Consider the following 24,341-nt stretch of genomic DNA (forward strand, 5'->3'; position numbering starts at 1 on the left):
TCATTTATTTATTAAATATGCATATAATATACAAAACATTATTTTAATTGTATAATTTTAATGAACATTTATTAATTAGTATTTTGGTTTTTGTATCATACAAATTATAACTACACCATACCATATTTTTCATGTTCTCCATCACACAACGTTCCCTCCACTGCAGTCACAGTCTCCTTTGTATTGCATTCTGGGGCAGATGATTCTTTCTGCACCGCTGGTTTCTCCTCAAGTGCAATTCCTTTAATAGAGCCCAAATCTGCAGTCACTTCGCTTTCACCTCCCTCTGTTTCTTTACCATGGGCCTCACTGTCCACACTGTCCATAGACTCGTCTCCATTCACACACTCCTGAGAAGCGGAGACCACAGGGGCCTCCGTCGGCTCCTTACCACTGGAAGCCTCCTCCGTGGAGGTCTGGTTGGCCTCCTCTTGGCCCTGAGAGTCTGGAGCAGTTGTCGGCTCACAGGAATTCTCCTCCTCTGTGGAGATGGCGTGTCCGTTGGCCTGCAGTGGCTGTTTGTTAGGATGGAGCTCCATGATGTCGCAGGAAGACTCGTCCTGGGTGAGACAAGTGTCACCTTGTGCTGTTGCAGTGGAGTCATCTGCCCCCTCCTCCTCTTCTGGGTCTTCATCCTCCTCTGCTTCCTCCTTCTTATAAATCTTTTTCTTCCTGATGATGCCCCGCCCCCATATTGGTCGCCTCCTCAGTTTACGCTTTATGTTATCTGAAAACACACGAATGAGACACATAAAATAAATGAAATACACTCCCCAGGCACTTTAATAGGTACACGTGTACACCTACTTATTCATGCGATTATCTAATCAGCCAATCGTGTAGCAGCAGTGCAATGCACTGCTACAACAGTAGAAGACCACATCGGGCACGTTATTAGGACCATAGTTTTCCTAATAAAGTGCTCTGTGAGTGTATATAAAACCATTGATTTAAAGTTGTTGGTTACATGCATAGAAACAAAATATTTTGTTTTTTTTCACGAAATCTTCAGATGTATTCAACTATATAAGAAGATTAATGAAGAGAGTGAAGAGAAACCGACTCGATTGCATAATTCACAGTCTCTCATGGGAGTGGGTATTCACTGCAGAGCTCTTTTGGTGCGCCTTGCCGCAACTCTCTGCTTGGTGGATCTTTCTCTTCAAAATTCACAAGTAGTGCTGATCAGTGGAATTTTGGTATTAAAAAAGCAATTAGCAGTCTTGGGGCTCACAGTAGGTCTGTCTTTAAAGGTTTAGTAGAAAGCGAATGTGATTTTTACTTCTGGAACGAGACTGTTGCACTCAGTTATGTCTGTCTCAATATGAGACAAGAATGTGTTGTTGTTAAAGAAATGTTAAAAAAGCTAGTGAAACTCAAATGAGTCTAATTACTTGCAGTTATTTTGTTGATATGGCAACTTGTAGTTAAAGATTTACAGTATATACACAACAAATGTTTTTGTAATAAATTATATTTAAATTTCAAAAAATTAAACAAAACAACATGTTGGGGGAAAATTTATTTTAATTGCTTAATCACTGCAAAAACAAATCCTGTAAAAAACACTAGAGCAGACTGTATGTCCATCCCTAAAGGCTTGGGCACATTTACTTATGTGCGGTGAAATTCTGTGGGCAAAATACAGTCATCCCAATGGGAATCCGCGCGATAAGGAATTTCGCCTAATAGACTTCCGCCTGATAGGCAAAGTGGGGTTCAAGTTCGGTGAACTTCGAAACACTGCAGCATTGACAAATAAGAAGTTTCTTGGTTTGGCAGTGACCTCTGTGTGCACGGTAATTCATACATAGCTACACTGAATATTCACAATGGACGAGGAAATAATTTTACCAGCGAGTTTCTTTATAACTTCACTCTACCAAGTTTAAAGTGCACCATAAAAAGAGACTGCTAGGCAAGTAGCTTTTACGAGCTCCATATGTGCATCATATCCACCCAAGTCTTCTTCGCCTGTGAAATTTAGCCGTGCAAAGGTAAATGTGACTGAGCCTTAATAGCCTTGTTTTCATTCTTCACAAATTAAATACAGCATCTACAGCTGAAGTCAGAAGTTTACATACACCTTAGCCAAATACGTTTAAACTCAGATTTTCACAATACCTGACATTTAATCATAAAATACATTCCCTGTCTTAGGTCAGTTAGGATCACTATTTTAAGAATGTGAAATGTCAAAATAATAGTAGATAGAATGATTTATTTCAGCTTTTATTTCTTTCATCACATTCCCAGTGGGTCAGAAGTTTACATGCACTTTGTTAGTATTTGGTAGCATTGCCTTTATATCATTTAACTTGGGTCAAACATTTTGGGTAACCTTCCACAAGCTTCTCACAATAAGTGGCTGGAATTTTGGCCCATTCCTCCAGACAGAACTGGTGTAACTGAGTCAGGTTTATAGGCCTCCTTGCTCGTACATGCTTTTTCAGTTCTGCCCACAAATTTTCTATTGGATTGAGGTCAGAGCTTTGTGATACCAGGGCCACTCCAATACCTTGACTTTGTTGTCCTTAACCCTCTGGGGTCTGAGGGTGTTTTGGGCCCTGGAGAAGTTTTGACATGCCTTGACATTTGTGCTTTTTTCAGTTGCTTAAAAACATATTAATGGCTAAAGTCTGATAACACTGTATTCAGCACAAACTGGGTTACAATAATATGTGAGCAACATGTATGTACATGTTTGTATTTTTGAGAAAATAACATTTATGCATGGTTTTTGAAAAAACAAAATTGTAAGTCACTGAAATACGGCCATATAACACATAGTAAACATTTGTTCACAAGACTTTTGAGGACTGGATCTTGTAGCCTAGAGTTTTTGCTACAAAAATGATGTGAAAACCATCCTGATCACTCATTCATACAAAACAATATAGTCATTTAACTTTTGTAAGACACTTTTAGTGTTAGAAAGGCCATATGCGAGGAGGCGTGGATGATCATGAATATTGATGTGATTCACACCTGAGGAGACAAAGACCCCTCCCCTGAGAGAGAATGAATGTTTGTAGCTTATTCACAAAATCAAGTTTAAGTTAAGAAGTAATCTGACTATACATTTTCTTTACATAAAGACTTTACTTTAGAACTACACTACCATTTAAAAGTTTTAGATCTGTAAGATTTTTTAATGTTTTAAAAGAAGTCTCTTCTGCTCACCAAGGCTGCATTTATTTGATCCCAAATTCAGCAAAAACAGTGATATTGTGAAATATTTTTACAATTTAAAATAACTTTTCTATTTGAATATTTTGTAAAATGCAGTTTATTCCTGTGATCAAAGCTGAATTTTCAGCATCATTACTGCAGTCTTCAGTGTCACATGATCCTTCAGAAATCATTCTAATATGCTGATTTTCTAATATGGGCATATTTACAGAACATTTTACACATTTACACCTGAACAGCTATTTGCGAGCACAAGCTTCGTTGATGATAATGAGGCAGCATAAACACTAGTTAAAATATAATCTAAACATTCATATTATTTTTATATCATATTACATATCATATTTATATCATACAGCATACAATTTAAATACCTGCTTTAGCCGAAACAACATTTAAATGTAACTAAAACTTGCCTATTTGGACATATTTCAAATGTCAATACTCTGAATCCTGGCTGGCAAGTCTGGAAATAGTCCAGCTAGTAAAATATGTACATGTTTATATAAAATAGCATGCAACTAATGTAAGTAATGACTTACTCATCCGGAATTGTATCCTCGGCTGGATCAAGTTGCTCTTCAAAATGTAAACGTTCATCGTCGGAGTCCTGCTCTTCTTCTGAGGAAAATGTGAACTCTTCCTCACTATCCAGTACCATCTGTAGAGCTTCCTCACCTGTGTAGCATGCCATCTTCCAAACGCACAGCAAAGTGAATGAATTTGATGATGAACTTGATGTTTTTTAAGGCACTGTTGGGGGCGTTTACCATTTGCATTGATCGTCTCAGCACATTACCATATGAATAGCGCGCTCTGCTGGTGGGTGTGATCACATTAGCGATAATGAGCTGAGCCAGAAGAAATTGTACATTGCTTTGTTTCATACAGATTACATTGCAGGAGAATATTTGTTTTAAATTTGAATTGTTTTATTTAAAAGTAGACATTTTAAGCTTTCTTTAGGCACATGTTTCATGTTTGTGTGATAAGTAATCGCAGAGTTTCACTTCATTTTTGTGACGTGTTTCAGAAAGATGCTCGTGGAGACAGAGACGGCTGAAAGCGCACCCTGTTTATTTTCTTTATTTTACAAAAGCACAAGGTTTTGTTGTTATTGTGAGTGTACACAAATAAAAGTACCCTTTATAGTTTCTAATGATGTCTTACACTTATCTTACGGAGTATATTAAGTTGATTCAGCTGTTATGCGGAAAAAAATCCAGCATGACGCGCCAGCGCGTCCGTCGACCCCAGAGGGTTAAGCCATTTTGCCACAACTTCGGAGGTATGCTTGGGGTCATTGTCCATTTGGAAGACCCATTTGTGACAGAGCTTTAACTTCCTGGCTGATGTCTTGAGATGTTGCTTCAATATATCCACATAATTTTCCTTCCTCATGATTCCATCTATTTTGTGAAGTGCACCAGTCCCTCCTGCAGCAAAGCACTCCCACAACATGATGCTGCCACCTCCATGCTTCACAGTTGGGATAGTGTTCTTTGGCTTGCCTCACCTTTTTCCCTCCAAACATAACAATGGTCAATATGGCCAAACAGTTCAATTTTTGTTTCATCAGACCAAAGGACACTTCTCCAAAAAATAAGATCTTTGTCCCCATGTGCACTTGCAAACTGTAGTCTGGCTTTTTTTATGGCAGTTTTGGAGCAGTGTCTTCTTACTTGCTGAGCAGCAGTTATGTCGATATAGGACTTGTTTTACTGTGGATATAGATACCTGTCTACCTGTTTCCTCCAGCATCTTCACAAGGTCCTTTGCTGTTGTTCTGGGATTGATTTGCACTTTTCGCACCAAATTACGTTCATCTCTAGGAGACAGAATGTGTCTCCTTCCTGAGCGGTATGATGGCTGCGTGGTCCCAAGGTGTTTATACTTGCGTACTATTGTTTGTACAGATAAACGTGGTACCTTCAGGTGTTTGGAAATTGCTCCCAAGGATGAACCAGACTTGTGGAGGTCCACAATTTATTTCTGAGGAATTGGCTGATTTATTTTGATTTTCCCATGATGTCATGCAAAGAGTCACTGAGTTTGAAGTTAGGCCTTAAAATGTATCCTCCAATTCAGTACACCTCCTATCAGAAGCTAATTGGCTAATTGTCTAAAGAATTGATATCATTTTCTGGAATTTTCCAAGCTGCTTAAAGGCACAGTTAACTTGGTGTATGTAAACTTTTGACCCACTGGAATTGTTATATAGTCAATTAAAAGTGAAACAATCTGTCTGTAAACAATTGCTGGAAAAATTACTTGTGTCATACACAAAGTAGATGTCCTAAACGACTTGCCAAAACTATAGTTTGCTAATATTAAATCTGTGGAGTGATGAAAAAAATGAGTTTTAATGACTTCAACCTAAGTGTATGTAAGCTTCAGACTTCAACTGTATGTTGATTCTACAGTATTCTACAGGTCTAAAGTAATAAAACTACTCAAAATTCTTGATGGTACCAAGTCAACTTAAATATATACATATGTTGTGCAAAGTCTTGCATATGAATAACTTCCAGATAATTTTCCCCTTTCAAGTAGCCTACACTTTCTCCCCTAAATACATGCAAAATCCCTGTCAAAATTACAAGTGTAAGAAGTGGGTCTAAACCTTTCATTAGACATGACTGACTGCATGATGAACTTCTCACCCTTCTCATGTCTCACAGTCACAAAGATGACAATGAGAGAGAGAGAGAGAGAGAGAGAGAGAGAAAAAGTGTCATTGTGACCGTCACTGGAGAGCTTACACTGAGCCTTCCAGACCTAATGGGAGAAAAATAGACAGAGGCGGGTGGGCCAATCTGTGTGCGCAACACGACACCTGTCCACTATGTAATTGGTTGGTGGGGGGGGGGGGCTATGGAAAAACATAAGGTGAGCATTGCATAGCACGCAGGAGGCCATGCTTAAAAGTTGTAATTGAAAACAATGGAAGGCAGCCCAGATGTGTACCATATATCAGAGCCCAAAAGGAGTGGGCTAATTTTCCCTCCTCCATCTGCTGGTATTTCCTATTGGGCTTTCATTGACTGAGCAGTCACACTATGCTCAAAATAATGGACTCCCAGCCCTCCTCCTCCTTTTCTAAATACAGCAGTTCTATTTTTTTATACATGTATATAATCGGAGAGGTTGATTGCAGAACACTTGGTGCTTCGGATGTAATCAGAATGATCGAGTGAGGTGAGATAGAGAAAGAGCGAGAACATGAAGTAAAAGAGAGAGACCTTGGAGATTGCCATCAGATGAAAAGAGTGCAAAGGGAGAAAAGAAAGAGGACGCATAAGAGAAAAAAAAAACATTCCCATTTTCAGAGATGTAGTAAAAATATCAGGGTGAACAGGCTAAAGGCTTGACGCTCTAAAACTTTAAAAGGCTTGATTCCACACATTCCTTCGTCGATTCCACAGCACTAAAGTCTGGGGTTATACATCTTGGGTTCAACATTTGGGTTTTTACTGTCGGGACCCTATACAGTAAGTTTGCATGTCTTAATGCCAAAATTTACTATGGTTTTCTACGTGACTAAGTCTCATGCACAGTACGTGTGGCACCAAATTTATCATCTGCACAGTAAGCGTAGACAGATCAATATTTAATTCCTTTTTTTCCTATAGATCTCCTCCTTTTACCAGCAACAACAAGTAGGTGCCAGTATATACGAAGAATGTGAATTGCTAAAAAACAAAAGAAGAATGTGAAAGTGAACGTGGAGAGTTATAGTAAAAACGGAATTAAGTATGGATCTGTTTCTCACCCACACCTATTATATCGCTTCTGAAGTCATCATGAATTCAAAATGGACAATTCTTGTTTTCTTATTGGATGTTGCTGTTTTTATTATAAACAATTTATCTATGCACGTTATTAAAAAAATTTTAATGAAAAAAATTGGTTTGCCCTCTTAATCTTTAATCAAAAACAATTTCTTACAATTAGTGCCTGTGTATAAATAGTCAACGAGCTTGTTAGCTCTCACGTGGATGCACTGAGCAGGCTAGATACTGAGCCATGGGGAGCAGAAAAGAACTGTCAAAAGACCTGCGTAACAAGGTAAAGGAACTTTAGAAAGATGGAAAAGGATATAAAAAGATATCCAAAGCCTTGAAAATGCCAGTCAGTACTGTTCAATCACTTATTAAGAAGTGGAAAATTTGGGGATCTCTTGATACCAAGCCAAGGTCAGGTAGACCAAGAAAGATTTCAGCCACAACTGCCAGAAGAATTGTTCGGGATACAAAGAAAAACCCACAGGTAACCTCAGGAGAAATACAGGCTGCTCTGGAAAAAGACAGTGTGGTTGTTTCAAGGAGCACAATACGACGATACTTGAACAAAAATGAGCTGCATGGTCGAGTTGCCAGAAAGAAGCCTTTACTGCACCAATGCCACAAAAAAGCCCGGTTACAATATGCCCGACAACACCTTGACACACCTCACAATTTCTGGCACACTGTAATTTGGAGTGACGAGACCAAAATAGAGTTTTGTTTGGAGAGGGGTCAACAAGGCCTATAGTGAAAAGAATACCATCCCCACAGTGAAGCATGGTGGTGGCTCACTGATGTTTTGGGGTGTGTGAGCTCTAAAGGCATTGGGAATCTTGTGAAAATTGATGGCAAGATGAATGCAGCATGTTATCAGAAAATACTGGCAGACAATTTGCATTCTGCACGAAAGCTGCGCATGGGATGCACTTGGACTTTCCAGCACGACAATGACCCTAAGCACAAGGCCAAGTTGACCTTCCAGTGGTTACAGCAGAAAAAGGTGAAGGTTCTGGAGTAGCCATCACAGTCTCCTGACCTTAATATCATCGAGCCACTCGGGGGAGATCTCAAACGTGCAGTTCATGCAAGACGACCAAAGACTTTGCATGACCTGGAGGCATTTGCCAAGGCGAATGAACAGCTCTACCACCTGCAAGAATTTGGGGCCTCATAGACAACTATTTGAAAAGACTGCACGCTGTCATTGATGCTAAAGGAGGCAATACACAGTATTAAGAACTAAGGGTATGCAGACTTTTGAACAGGGGTCATTTCATTTTTTTCATTGTTGCCATGTTTTGTTTTATGATTGTGCCATTCTGTTATAACCTACAGTTGAATATGAATCCCATAAGAAATAAAAGAAATGTGTTTTGCCTGCTCACTCCTGTTTTCTTTAAAAATGGTACATATATTACCAATTCTCCAAGGGTATGCAAACTTTTGAGAACAACTGTATATACATATATATATATATATATATATATATATATACACACACACACACACACACACACACACACACACACACACGGCTCCCGCCTCAAAAGGCTCCCACTTCATCGCAAGCAAAGTCCGAAATGTGCCGGGTGCGTTTGTGGGCTGGTTATGTAGTTGACTGTTAGATCTTTCGGTTCTCAAAACTTAAGAAAAGTGGGCGGGTATTGAGATAGTTTTTCAAGTTTCCCCAGTAAGCGGCTCTTGCATGTGCAGCACGTTGAAAAGCGGTGTGTGTGTGTGGCCGTAAACTAAAGCCTATCGGCTATTTTTAAAAATGGGATGAGTTGTCCAACGTTCAATGTTATGCACTCTGGCCCCTACTTCCTGTTTCAGTAGGAAATGAGTCAGTAACACATTTTGATGGTCACCCTACAGATATTCAACTGACTATAAGTGACTTATCAACTGACTTGCTATAGCTAGTAAACAGTGATTCAACAAACATTCAGTAGACTTTCAGTAGCCTGTATATAGATCTTTATTACTGACCTACTTGCATTTCTTTGCTTAACTGCTCCTTTTCTTATTTCACCTTTAGTTAGCCAAAGGTTTTCTGGAAATGCTGACACTGTACTATTAGTACAGAGTCACTTTACTTTAGGGTAGTATCAACTATTCATCTATAGTTACCTAGGGACCATCAATATAAAGTGAACATCTAAGGAATATGGTTAACTGACTGCTACATGTCTCCTTTTTTTAAACAGACTATCAATAGATGGTAAATACCAATACTGATAACAACACACAGGAATAGCAGCACCACGTTGCAACCAGCACACAGACTGTATGTAAAAGAAATATAAATGTACAGAAGTCATTGTTTTGTCCAAAATTTTTAATGAACTGATGTTCTCAACAACAATGTAAGTAGATCATTAATAAAGATCTATATACAGGCTACTGAAAGTCTACTGAATGTTTGTTGAAACACTGTTTACTAGCTATAGCAAGTCAGTTGATAAGTCACTTATAGTCAGATGAATATCTGTAGGGGGACCATCAAAATAATTTTTTTTACCAATGAGTCAAAACAGCAAATCGAACATCGCTCGTCAAGGCACTTCAGTGCGACTTCAACCACTGGAGTTGTATGGATTACTTTTAAGTTGCCTTTGTGCTTGTTGGAGCCCTTCACTTGCATTGTATGGATCTACAGAACTGAGATATTCTTTAATAAATCTTGTGTTCTGCAGAAGAAATTCATACATCTGGGATGGCATGATGGTGAGTAAACAAGATAATTATAATTTTTGGGTGAACTATTCCTTTAAATCTGTTTTTGTCAAAACATAAGCATTTATGTAAAAATTTGACAATTTGAACTGAGAAAAGCTATGCATTAGCTGCAAACTGAAATTTATAATGTTAGATAGTATACGTGAGACAGTAGAACTTGTGCTCAATGCACCAGGATGACACAATTCAGCTATGGCTACAACGTCAGTCCAGATTGAAATGTTTATGTGCGACAACTGATTGAGAATACAGATGAAAATCAAATGAAGTAGAACTAATGCGCTCCAATCTATTAACATTTAGCAACCGTGGAAGAAAGCTGTGGGTAGTAAGCAATTTACACAAAGGTCATTTATTTTCTCGGTTGACGTTTTGCTTTTTCTTTAGTGGCCACACGAGAGACCTAATTTGACATTTCGGCCAAATCACAGCACACAATAGCCGCGACTCTCTCTAAAGAGAGCCCATGCAGTGCATAAAAACCTAATGATGCATAATTACATCCAGAAATGCTCGGTCTATCTGTGTACGTTCAACCAGAACTGTACAGTACTTACAACTGGAAAAGGACCACAAAGAAACTGAAAAATGCCAAGATGGTTGGAATGATTGATAAGGGAAAATAGACAACTTGTACAGTACAGCTTGAAGACAAATCGGTGTGTCCAGATTGCATCTGCATTAAGATGCTCACAACAGTGTGAATGAGTCCAGATCACTGTCAGTCAAAGAAATTTGGAAGTTGCATTCAAATAAAGTTAATGAGTTCCCCAATACATCACAAGACATTACAAGCTCCCTTAACAAAGCTTCAATGTAGTAAGTTACTTTCCTTTAGTAGCTTGCAATGTAGCTAGCTTCTTTTCCAAAAGGGTAGCTTGACTGTAATGTAAAAATAAAAGCATAAAAGCAGTTTTGGGGAAGTTTTGAAACTATAGCTTCCCCAAAAACAGCTTTTATGTTGAATTAAATGCTAAGCCTAAAGACATTTAATGATAATTCCCACTAGCCAAGACTCTTACCCCAAAAGCATAAAAGAAAACAGTAAAATAACTAAATATGTAATCAGTCAAGTAGCATCGTATGGATGACATTTATGCTGAATGTCTGTGATTTTGGAGCTTCAAAAGGTCTGATCACCATCCACTTGCATTTTAAGGACCTACTGAGCTGAGATATTTTTTTTTATTTTTCTTCAAATATGTTCTGCAGAAGAAAGTCATACACACCTGGGATTTCATGAGGGTGAGTAAATGATGAGATAATTTTCATTTTTGGATGAACTATCCCTTTAATGTCATACAAAGTCCAGTTTAAAAAAAAAAAAAAACTAAATAAATTTTTGCCATGACTTTTGCCAGCAAAACTAATTATCCTAGGTACATCTGAACACAGTTTGTCTTAGTTGTTGGAAGATAGAATGTTCCAAGCATATTGGAGAACTTGCCACAGTTCTTCCATCTATTTAGGCTGTCTCAATTGCTCCTATCTCTTCATGTAATCCCAGACTGACTCAATGATGTTGAGATCTGGGCACTGTGGGGGCCATACCATCTGTTGTAGGACTCCTTGTTTTTCTTCTATTCAATTATATTTGCAAAGGGAATGTTGAAATCTAAAATTGATATTTCCTACTGATACAATAACAGCAGAATCAATAAAAAAAAGATTTTTGTGAAAAATATAATGCTGAGGATTTGGATAAAGTACTTCATTGGCATACTATACAGTATTCGGACGCAGAGTATGCCTATAAACAAAAAGTGGCAAAAAGTCAGAAAATACAAAAATACATTTTAAAAATCATGTCATGCATATTATTTAGTAGAATTATTTTACTTACTAAAATAATTCTACGACTACCTGGATAATGAAAATGGATGAGATAATTAATAAGCTGCACAGGCTTCCTATCTAGCCAATAAGTGTTTTTGTATTTATTTTTCTCAAGCCTGCATGGCAACAAGAACTAGATGAGAACTGAAGCTGAAGTTCTGTGATGCTGAGGTCACGTTAATTAGCTTCAGGTCACGGTGGCACTGGGGGATGGTGAGGTGGATGGGAGAGGCAGCTGTTATCCACTGACAGATGGAGGGATCTTGACTAAAGCATCTCCATCAGAAACCACAAACTTGAAGAAAAAAAAAAAAAAGCCAGAAGGATGGAGAGAAACAGCTCACCAAGGAAAACTTCCTGCAAGCTGAGATTTTCACAGTCTTGCTGGGTTTGTGAATGGAAGAGGTGTTGTTCCAAAGCTCAGAATAAACCAAAACAGCACAGGAAACATATTTTAGGAAACAGAGAGATGCAAGCGTGTGAGGTTAAAAAGAAAAAAAAAAAAAGGGGGCCGAAAAGAATGGGTAAAGGAGGGTGTGAAACATGAAAAAGAGGGCCGAGGGAGATGAACAGACAAGACAGAAAAAGATAGCACAAGTTTGTGTACGTGTTTATGGTCCTAAATGTAACCCCTAAAATATCAGAGGCAGTGCTTTTTCATCATCAGTGTGTGTTTGCAACATAGAAGGTTTCACTTATAAATGTCACCTTTCTAAACACCGAGATTACTCATAGTTCAGCACACCTGCCACAAAGAGGCGACCTTTACTGTTACTTCTATGGAAATAAAAATATTTCTAAAATTACATTTAATATATACACATCAGTCAAAAATAATGTGAAGAGGATTCTCAGTAGAGTCAGATAAAGCAATCACAGGTGATAACTGAGTATGCAAACCAATAAAAATGAAAAGAAAATACATAGAATAGAAATTTAGAACACCTACATTAGACATTACATCTGTGCAATACATACCTTAGTGCAAAGGTGCCCAAACTAGGGCCCGCGGGCCAAAGTTGGCCCGTGATGACCTTTGATTTGGCCCGCCTTGCCATAGATTAAAATATGGCATTGATGCAGCTCTTTGTTTTTAATTAACCTTTTTGTTTTAACATTTTTTGTTTATTTTTGCATTACAAAAACTATAGCTTATTTGAAAAGTAGAGAATATAAGTGATTTAATAAAATAAAAAAAAAAATGTATATGCGTACTTCAATGACCTTTAAATAAGTGCTGTCGCAAAGTTCGCTCCATTCCTGGTGCCACCCCAAAATCTTCACTATGATTGGCCAGCTCCAAATTTGGAGGTGGGTATTCAATAATGCCAGACAGAACCTAGTTGGTTTAAAACAGAGCGGGAACTGAAGCAGTGTCAAGAAATGACAGGTAATTTGGTGGACTCGCAGAACAATGCATACAGTCATCCGAAATGAAATATGGCTTGAACGCGCACCATACGTTGTGCAGAATTTCATATCCGCACGAATGTGACCACTGAAGCGCACCCGTGAAGCGGGCTTGATAAAGTCAGGTGAGGGAGCATTTTAATATAAACAATGGTTCCATTCACTCCAAACACCATACAACACTATGACAAGCACTATAAGTGAACAGACCAGTACTCTCAAAAATATCTTTTTTGCCAGCTACACAAAAACGGTAATGCAGTAAACTTATTCTTCATATTTCATCATCTTATTCTGACTAAAACCCGTTTTGGGGTGTGTATAACATCTGTGTGCATCATACTGAAATTTGTTTGTCAAACGTGAGGATATCTCATTTACTTGAAACTATCTGCCTAAAAACAGACAGCTGCAAGTTTTTTTTTTTTTTTTAAATAACCATAAGATACAATGCCATATTTCAGCAGGTTCTTAATCATAATCATATTTTGGAGTCAACGAAATTAATAGGCCTCTTGATTTTTTTCATTTGCAGAAATGTGCATCATAGCTTTTATTTTCTTTCATAATGTAATGCAGTCAACCTAATAGCCTCTTAAGAAAAGAAGCAAAAGTACAATTCAATTTTTGATATCACAACAGTTTTAATGTCAAATAAAAGTAAGTAGGCTAAATGCATTAACTACGCAAACACATTTTACAGCATTGTTTAATTAAATAATCCTATTACATTTGGCAGTCCCAGTATATGGAAATACTGAGTGAAATCCAGGACAATGTGTAGCCTAGGTCTATGATATGACATATCTTTTATATCTTCTTTGTCACAAAACAAAACAATAGCCTACTTGATAGAATTACGTCATACCATTGTATCTTCATCTCTCCAAATCTCCACAAAACTGCACAGAACTACCTTGTGTTCAATGTGAGGAGATGCGCTGTTCTTAGACAGTAAGCAGACAGTAGACAGAGACGCTTACATTTAATCGTTTAGCAGACATTTATTCAAAGTGACTCACAAATGAGAAAAAGACACAACATACATAAACTTTATATTGAAATCAATTATGTGCATTGTGCAAGTATAGGACACTTGATTTACATTTTAGTGTTATGTGTGTTTTGCAGTATTAATATTTAATTTAAAAATAATACAGTTTGATATATGCAATGTTTACTTTTGGCCCACTGCCCTCAATCAAGTTTGATTTTTGGCCATTCATAAGAAAAAGTTTGGGCACCTCTGCCTTAGTGTATATTGTGTATTCTTTGCTCATTTTGCATCTTTTGCTCTCATCTATCGCTATCATTGCTCTCTCCATCCATCCATCCATATACCTATCTACCAAACAATCTACCTACCCACTGTCTCCTATACACCCATCTATCAATCCACCCAACTATCATCTATCCACCCATCTATCTCCATCCATCTACCTGTCTGTACATCTACCCACCCACCCACCTACCCACCCACCCATCCATCCAATCCATCCTTATGTACCTTCCCAAACTGAATGATTTTCTATAAATAATAAGATCTTATAATAATTAGTTATTCACGATATTAAAATAAGAAAGTTGCAAACAAATCCAAGGAAATAACAGATGCCATTGTCATTAAGGAAAAGAGCGAGTGAGCAAATCAGAGACAGAGTTCAGGGGTCAGCAGTAGGCAAGTGTCAAGTGGCGACTGTGGTCATAAAGCCGAGAGAACTGCTGGCCAAGGAAAAGTTGTCATTTCCCACTCTTCCCACTTTTAAATAATGCATGGGAATTGTTGGAGCATGAACACACAGTCCCAGACGGTTGATACAAAAGTGTGTGTATACGAGTGTGTATGTGGAGGAAATGCTCTTCTTGAAATAGCTCAGCACTTTGTAATAATTAGAACTGCCACCACATGCATATTTCATGTGGCGCCAGGAAAATTTAGCCTCGCCCCCACCAGTACCTGCCAAAACAGCATCTCCACTTACATTCATTAAACAGTGTGATAGCACACAAACACAACAGCTGCCGCTTTCACAGGTCTGTCTTGTAGGGACATCTTTTTTCCATGATTACTCCCATGACGCAACACTATGAAAACTAGTCTAAGGTTTCTCGCTGGTCTCACTAGTGTTCATTAGGTTAGCAGAATAAGACAAATAATTTGGTTAAATTATGTCCTGAATGGATAATATGAATATTTAAGCAATAAGGTATAGGAGGCCATGTTACTTTATGAATTCATGGCTAAAAGGTGTTGTAAGGAACTACATGCATTTGAGTGCCTGCAACCCCTATAGCTGTGACTATTTTTTACAATACAACACAGCAGAGTACTTTATTGTATTCACAAAACTTGTACATTATTTAAAGTCGGCATGAAATCAAAATAACGGCGAATGCGCGGATGTGTTCGAGACATTTCACGCCTGAATTGCTGAAGTGATCACTACTGAATACAACGCTTTGGATGCCTCTAGAGTTTATTCATATTTTTTTAATGCATGTATCTTGGGAAGAAACAGCACAAGTAAGTGCCCCCCCCCCCTTTATATTTAGTGTATTGTGATTCAAAACGTTAAAATATTGTTATCTTTTACTCACTCCTTTTTCAACAGCTACAGCCTCATCGTAAGCAAATGTGTGATGTGCTTGTGCATTTATGTTGTCAGTTTGATCATCAATGTGTTGAGATTGCTGCTCAGTTTCACCAATTACCAGCTCTGGCTCGAGCAGCACGGTGGAAGGGGTGTGTGTTTGTGTCTACTGCAAACTCGCATTCACATCTGCCTCCACTCTGGTATGCAACACCTACTATTCACAATCCAATCAACAACCGATGAATAAAATCAAGTCCCCGCCCTACATTTTTTTCATATTCGATAACATCCTGTCTACACCGGACGCAAGCGGTGTGTCACGTTGCGTCAAAAGCAATAGAACCCCATTATAATCAATGATGCTGTCTACACTGGAAGTGTCAATTGCGGTGCGTCCGTTGTGCCGACAAAAACAGGTGCTGCGTTCCATTTTGTGCTGCACGTGTTGCCGCTTCTACACAAATTAAGCGGTTTAGAATGTTTGTGTCGATGCGTCCAGTCTAGACAGCCTCAAGCTGTTGCAGCACGTCGCGTCAACGGACGCACCTGGTGTAGACAGGGTGTAAGACGTTTCACTTGGAAATATGTCACAATATGGAAGTAAAGTCTGTTGCAACTTCCAATTCATGCCGACTGTAAGCAAATTTACCAAAAGCCGTCATTGCAATAAAAGATAGTAGTAGATGTTTCGTGCCATAGCTGTTACTATATTGTGTATTTCAGTACAACTGGAACTCTACATTAGCCAAACAGCATTCAGGACCAGAACTATCCATTTCACAATTAGATACATGTATTAGGGAGGTTTTAAAAAAAAAAAAAGTAGTATATCTCTAGCGAGGGTTTAATGTGCTAAACTTAATGAAAAACCCCTTAATGAGATAAACTGCATATGAGAAAGGTGATTTTAATTAAAAATATGAATAAAAGAAGGCTTTATGTCCCTTATATGTCTTGTCTAGAATTCATTCACACTGCTAAGGGCCTCCACTCTAGGTCCACTCTAAAGTCCTTTTTTAACAGATCCTATCTTTTAAAGGGGATATATAATGAGAAACAGGATTTTTCTCGCCCTTTAGAAATAATATAATTCTATATTATTTGGTACTATGAAGGCATCCTACTTCACATCTCGTCCCCAGTCCAACCAGACCATTTATCAAAACAAAGTTGCAAAAATGGGTCGTTCAGAAATCCCTCGTTTTGACAGAAGCATGAATATATTAACACATGACAACCCATGTTTTCATATCGACACCTATTCAGCTTTCAGCAACTTGGCCCACTCTGGTGAACTATGCGGTTACGTGGAGGTTAACTAATCATAACGGAGGACATTTCCAAATAAAAGTCTAAACTGTACAGTAGCAAAACCATACTGTTTTGTTAAGGGACAGAGAGAGGGTAGAAAATAGTCATGTAAAACTAAATTAGGACTGTTTTTGGTGCAAGAACCTTGACTAACCTTATAAGTGGACTTCAAGGAATTAAACAAAATCCTGCAAAAATATCAAATATGGCCCGTTGGTCTTTTGTTCCACAAGACCAGCTCATTATACCTCATTGTCAAATGTTTTTTTGGCTGTACAATGGCACTAATTCCAAGTGTTCCACACTGTGAATGTTATTAAATGATTAACCTTTGTGCTGTGTTTAATTTTTATTTAATTTTTTAACCTAATTTGGTGTTCCCGGTAAAAATGACCGGCCTATAAAAATTGCTTATAAATCTCTCATTATGCTATATTATCAACAAATATTGGATTCAATATTTTTGCCAACTTGTTTTTTTTCAATAAGCACAGGTTCTGTATTTCTTTTTGGAACTTATTGATTCTAGGCCTCATTGACCTGAGCTTATGCTCATTGACCTTGATTTGTGTATAATTTTGGCATTTTTATTTTTTTTATTTTTTTTTATCCCCTTTTCTCCCAATTTGGAATACCCAATTCCCACTAATTAGTAGGTCCTCGTGGTGGCGCGGTTACTCATCTCAATCCGGGTCACGGAGGACAAGTCTCAGTTGCCTCTGCTTCTGAGACAGTCAATCCACTCATATCACGTGGCTTGTTGTGCATGACACCGTGGAGACTCCGCACAACTTAGGTCCAAGGCCTTTATGTTTGCAAGCACACACACACACATGTGAACATGAACATGATGAACATGCTCCTGAACACTCAATGTTTCTCTTATTTTTGATCTCCCCCATTCATTTTCAATGGCCGGTCATTTTGGACCGGGAACACCACAAGTGTGATTTTGTGCCATTTTGTACAAAATAACCACTCAAAAACAGAGGTGCATAAGCTCAGGTCAATGAGGCCTACGATCAATAAGTTCCAAAAAGAAATACAAAACCTGTGCTAATTGAAAGAAAACAAGTTGGAAAAAATATCTAATCCAATATTTGGTGATAATATAGCATAATGAGAGATTTATAAGCTATTTTTATAGGCTGGGAACACCAAAAGTGTAACAACGTGAAACATTAACCAGCATTTTCAGGCAAAATAAAATCCTCTTCAGGTCAAAATGACCAGAACACAACATGAGGGTCAATAGAGAGCAAGAGAAAGCAGTGAGTCAGATTCAAGCTAAATGAGCTCAACGAAGGAGAACTAGCACATCGCTGAGCCCCATACAGCAGTACAACTCGCACTCCTGTACCAGAACAGCTACAAATGGGTACAACGAGTCCTAGTCGAAAGTTTTTCTATTCACACAGGGACATTTTTGCCTGTTATTTGCCAGGGCAGACCTGTCTGAAGCAAAATGGTAAAGCTAAACATAATTATCCATTTCAAATACTGCATCTAAATAAATATCTCAAAGATAAAAAGATAGGTTTGACATAGATGCACATGCTCTCCACACGTTGTGCCGTGGTGCTTATGACGGAGACAGGTTCGAAACTGGTCTAGAACGCATCCAAATTCCTCTCCAAAATAATTCCCACAGCTGAAAAGACAAGGGCTGCATTTCCCAAAAGCACTGCAAGCTTAAGTTGATCATAGAGACCATTGGTGCCAATTGTTTCTACGATCTACTTTGGGTTACGATGCTTTTGGGAAATGCAGTCCAGCACAGTTTGTCACTAGCAAATGTGGTTGTCTTTATGTGTTAAATGATGCTGAGTGCATGATTGCATTAGCCAAAAAAACAAAACAAACAAACAAACAAAAAAAAAAAAAACATGAAAAAGCAAGGGGTGGGGTATATATATATATATATAGAATGTTGTACATTACATGTATACCGATTCTATGGGCCAGCTTATGAGGTTCCATTTCAGTTAGGGGCCATTTAACATCAAACAAGTTTTTGCATTAGAGAAATCAAGGAAGAACAGAGGGAGAGAGAAAAGATGGAGAGATGGTGAGGGTCATGCCTATGAGAGGACAATTTGTCACCCTGCCCTTTGTCATGCAGTGAAGGTACTTAATGAAACCTGTGGATCGATCAGCGATTCAGTCAATGCCTGTGGAAATGAAGTAGATCAGTCAAAAGCTTCCTTTGCCCACTGCAGAGAGGAACACATGAACATGCCAGGGGTAATTCATCTCGCCAGTAAGCTTGCTACCTTGCCACAGTGGCAAAGTCAGAGTCGAATTCCAGGGAACACCCATGGAGATAACAAGCGGTACCCAAGAAGCACTCTATGCCAGTTTTCACACTTGGGTGGATGTGTACGTTTGCCTGTCGGTGGCATTACGCTCAAGGGTTAAGTGCTCCCTGTATGTTTCAATGCATGTTGTGACAGCTGATAAAGCTTTGAAATATAGACCCTCCAAAAATAGTTACAACTTCAAGCTACTTTACAAAGAAGGGCTGCATCTTTTATGAATGAGATGAGATCCGCTATCTGCTATGCAGTTCGAGGATGACTCACTGGCTAGTGAACAGGAAATGAGATCATTCCTTTGAGGCTGACAGTACACTGGGCAGTCTTCTTAGTCTTAAGGTGCAGCAAGCACTGGTGTCTTGACAGCAAAGGTCAGTTTTTCTCCTCAGAACTGGATGAGATTTTAAAAAGATGAGGGAGGTTTTGGTGCCTTATCAGGGAAGTGTTTGCCATGCCAAATGGTGTGGAAAAAGATACTTCTCAGTAGACACTTCTCAGATTTCATAAAGCCTATAAGCTAATCTTCTTTCATATTTTCCGTACGCTTTTGACCAGGGATAGGAATCAGCAGGGCAATGATAACATGATATTATATCGCTTTGCACAACAAGTGCTGAAATTCCTGCTTTACTTCATCGTAGAGCTATAGAAGTAATGTAGATCATGGAAACGTCAGTGTCAGTAAAAACAAAGACGCAAGGGAATCGCGTGAATAACTTAGTTCCAGCTTATTTATCATTACATGAAAACCTTTGCATTGTAGCTGTATGAAGAATATGTTCAGACATCCTAAAAACTGAAACAAACTTGTAGACTTGTGTGATAATTTGTTAAATTGCAATATTTACCAACTTGTTCCAGCACATTTATAGTCACATGAAAACCCTTGCAGTCTAGTTGTACGGACGATCTGTGCGGACATCCTTGCAAATGAAGTAAACTTTTAGACCAACAGTATATTCTTAGCTCGCTTTGAGTATGTGTATTGGTCGAATTGAAATCAGTGAATACGTTGACGTAATGCTGCAGTATGTTTTGACCTTTCAAAGACTCTGAGTGGTGCTCAACCTCTGTGATCCCAACATTTTTTGTGAAAAATGTGACAAAAAATATTGATTCTTGCCATTAGAATTTCATTAGTTTTGTGAAAATATAATCACAATACTTCTAAACAAGAGTTGGCCAGAGGTCCACCTCTTTTCTCTGTATCCTGGACTTCACCAGTCAAGGTAAATGTTCTTCTGGTGATAAGGAGGGAAGCCACTTCTTCTCTGATCAGATCTACTGTTAAGAGGCAACAAAGTGGGAATAAAGTCTTCTTGGCAATCATCCTGGAGAAGTGCTTTGACTTCAGATATATTGTAATCATTTGGCTAGCCTGCTGGGGTGTGTCACCAACCGCTGCGAAGGATGCTTAGATTCCATGGTGAGGTTTATGTAGAACCACATGATAGAGCAACCACATCGACTACAGAGCTTGGTTTTAATGGACACCATTAGGAGGCCGTGAAATCTGGATTAATGCCAAGCTGGGATTGTGATTACCTGAAGCCCAGGGAATGAGAATGATAGAGGGTGAGAGACAGAGAGTCTGGCCTGAATGATGGGGCTTTGAATCATTTATCGTCCTCTTATAGAAAAATCCCAGAATCCCATTTTAGGTGAAATTGAAGGTAAACAAAGGAAATATGAAGGACGGAACCACAGGTGGCAGAGTTGGGAATCAAGTACTTTTTTAAAAAAAAAATACAGTATAGTTAGGATAAATTATTTAGTGCTTCTTTAAAAGTTCTAAAAATTGTTAAAGGAATTTTTTTTGATGAAACGTAATCACTAAGTGGAATCGGTAACAGAATAGATACAAATCCTTACCAGCTAGAGACAAAGAGAGTGGGACATCCGGACATTTACACTGACCCTCTACGGCACATTTTAGAATTTGGCAGTTCAAAGCTAGAGTTTACTCAGGCACTAAAGTGTGGTCAGATGAGATTACGTCCAACAGGGACTTAGGGATGTTATTTTGGGCCACAAAGCCAACAAACGATTCAAACGGCGAGCAGAACCTCTATCCGTTCACCTGAGACGAATGTCAATGGATCAGATCAGCAGCTAAGTATTTCAGCTGAAATTTTCATGGGCGAAATTTATGAATTAAACATCAAAACCTTGATGCAATCGTGGGTCAGGTCAGATCCAAAGGTCTTTTAAATTGCAGTTTTGTCTTGCACTGCTATGGGAAATGACAAATGGCCAATAAAGACGAACATGTGAAATATTCAGTGTTGCAGTCTAAATGATTCAGTGTGGATGAATCAATCAAAGGTCAGCAGGGCGGCACATGTTTTCCTGCACTGTGAGACGAATAAACACCATCAGCCTCGATAAATAACCTGCAGACTAACAGGCTATTTTCAACATATTAGACTGAAAATTATCATTCAGACACTGGATTCCTCTTAAAGTCATTGGGCCTATGGAAAAACCTGTTATTGTTGTACCACAGAATGGTATATAAAACTGATCCTAAACAGTGTATAAAAAAAAAAATAAATAAAAAAAAAAAGACAGAAAAATTATTAATAACAGACAAAATATATTTGCAGTATACTTATTTATAGTTTAAAAAAAGGCTACATGCATATGGTTTTTGAAGTCTCCCATTATCATTTTGCAGAATTAACATTATCAATTAATTGTATATTTAAATGACAATCCACTATGAAAATTCCTAATAAAAAAATTGCAGTATAAAGCTGTTTGAACTTCCTGTAAGAAAAACCCATCTACACATATATAGGGTCATAAATGCTGCTACACTTGGATCTTATAATTATTTGTTCAAGTTAGTTGGCTATTTGTAATTTTGCAGTCAATTTACAACATGGTCAATACAGTTATGCTACATTTTTTAAGTAAAAATTAATTTCAAGTTTCAAGTCCAAACAAAATCTAATTCATGACACCAATTCATGTTTTTTGAGGTTAAAAGTGATGCCACTGTATGTTAAATATAGTATATATCCTAATAAAAACTGACTACATAAAATATTTTGGATGTCTGCATTTATTTTATCCTGTTCAAAAAGGTGCAACTTAGTACATTTCCGAAAAACTTCGACCACACAAAACTCAGTCAAATTAAAACTAAACTAAAACTACACTTACTGCAATTAAAATGTCTGTGAAAAGCTGATTATATCAAAGATCAATTTCTGCATTTGAGCTAATCAAGAGGCAAGACACAGACATATTTGATCATTAAAAGTGTCATGTTACTTTTCCATTCAGAAAATAAAACCCATCCAGCCAAAAGACATTATGTGCCAAGAGAAACTAGATCTGCTAACAAGGTTGCTGAACACGCTGTGAAAATAGCAATTACAAGCCACAAAAGACTTATAAGCAATGAATGTACTTTTTGGGGCTGCGAAATGTCTTTACGAAATTACATGGCATTAGTGCAGGAAAGAAACCTGCCTGTCTCTGACATCTTATGCGTAAATGTAATTCCCAATGCCAGTGGATAAATGAGGGTATCTTCATAAAGATAATAGCTAGGTAATGAATGCATTATACCCTGTATTCATAAAGTCGCATAACCCTGAGAGTGAACAGTAACTTCCATTTGTCATTTCAGAAAAGCAGAGGCAAATAAGAACTCCTGATACTCTACAGAAAAAAGAATAAACAGCTTGCATGATGGTGTATCTTGATTTACAGAAATAGGCCAAAGAGAAGGAAAGCTAGAGAGAGCCATAACACATTTTCCATTTGTAGTACATGTAAAGCTTTACATGCACTTATTTCTTTTGAAAACAATCACTATTTGTGCAGTTCATTTTGGTAACAATAGTGGCACTGAAATCACACACTTTAGCTTTAAAAGTATTTGAGGTAACTGTAACAGGGGTTAAAATGGGCAAGGAGGCGGCGGGAACTGGCTTAAAAGTCAAAATAATGTTTAAAGGTGCAATATGTAAAAATGTTCACGTAATATTAGTCCTTTTTTTGCCAATGTGTGAACGGCTTGTAACGCAACTTAAAAAATGAGCCCTTTCCGGACTTCCTAGGTTGCCTATTAAAGCCTGTAGACTGATTTTCATGCGAAGGGAGTGGGTCGCTTTTGCCGGGAAAATCCAAAGGATGTGAAATTTATGCGCGCTCCCAAGAGCCTCAACAGTAATAGCTTCTCTTCCGCTATTCAACAGCGACAACAAACTGCAACACTAGGTAACGTTTTCTTAGAGATGGAATCCAGCAAACGTCCAGCTACCATCACAACACCGACTCCTACACAAACTCAGAGTAAGCCAAGAAAAAAATAAAAAATAAAAATTTTATCTACTGAATCCCGTCTGGCTAAGCGGGAACGTGATCATGGTCGAGCGAAAACTAGAGTGAACATCGGCAGGGTATTTGATTCCTGGAGGGACCTTTGTTCGGTTTTGGGGATCAAAACCAACCCTGAATTGTTGTTGTTCTTATTGGACAGGTAAGCTTACATAACTGCAAAGCATGTGAAATATAGTGCCATAAGGATTGATCTGTATAATTTTAGCTAAACTACAATAATACATTAAATGAATGCTAGAGTGTGTTCAAGATAACGCAAAAAGCTCCATTCATTAGTGTAACGTAACTTGGTTATACAGGAAAATATATACAATCTATTATTATAAAACAATAGCGCACTGATATATCAAAATGACAGTTGTGATGGAATCACATCAATACTGAATTGCGTCAACATATTTATAATGTACAGTCTATTTTATAAACAGCTACTGTCATCATCCACCAAATTTAGCTAACAGCTATTGATAAAGCTGGCTAGTTAGCTAACGCCGACATAGGCTATTGTATAAATGCAGTCAGTGTATCATACAAAGAAAAGTGATTACTTCAAACTACAGTCTCGCATAGTCAGACCTATATCCACATTTTGTTTTAGCCCTGTTCCAGCACTGAAGAGTCAAATATAATATACAGTCTCAAAGTTTGTAGTAAAACAATCATAACTGTGTAATTTTAATTATGCTACCTCTTCTGTCAGCATGATGCCGGTGAATCACGTTGTCTCTCTGTACATTACGTCATTTTTTTGGTCGATCCTCGCTCGAGTCCATATGTAGTGTGTGCACGAGCGCAAGCACGAG

General features: G+C 38.0%; 1 protein-coding gene across 5 annotated transcripts in view; it reads right to left on the bottom strand.

The window, feature by feature from the left end:
• LOC127415638 (ATPase family AAA domain-containing protein 2B-like) overlaps window positions 1-24,341 on the bottom strand; it is a 142,830-nt gene that overhangs the window by 30,336 nt on the left and 88,153 nt on the right. For all 5 annotated transcript variants that reach the window (XM_051654408.1, XM_051654407.1, XM_051654406.1 and 2 more), the window contains one exon: window positions 122-727. In XM_051654408.1, coding sequence (XP_051510368.1) covers window positions 122-727 — 606 coding nt within the window. The remainder of the gene's footprint in view (window positions 1-121; window positions 728-24,341) is intronic.

This window comes from Myxocyprinus asiaticus, chromosome 25 (genome assembly GCF_019703515.2).
Source record: "Myxocyprinus asiaticus isolate MX2 ecotype Aquarium Trade chromosome 25, UBuf_Myxa_2, whole genome shotgun sequence".
NCBI classification, from domain to species: Eukaryota; Metazoa; Chordata; class Actinopteri; order Cypriniformes; family Catostomidae; genus Myxocyprinus; species Myxocyprinus asiaticus.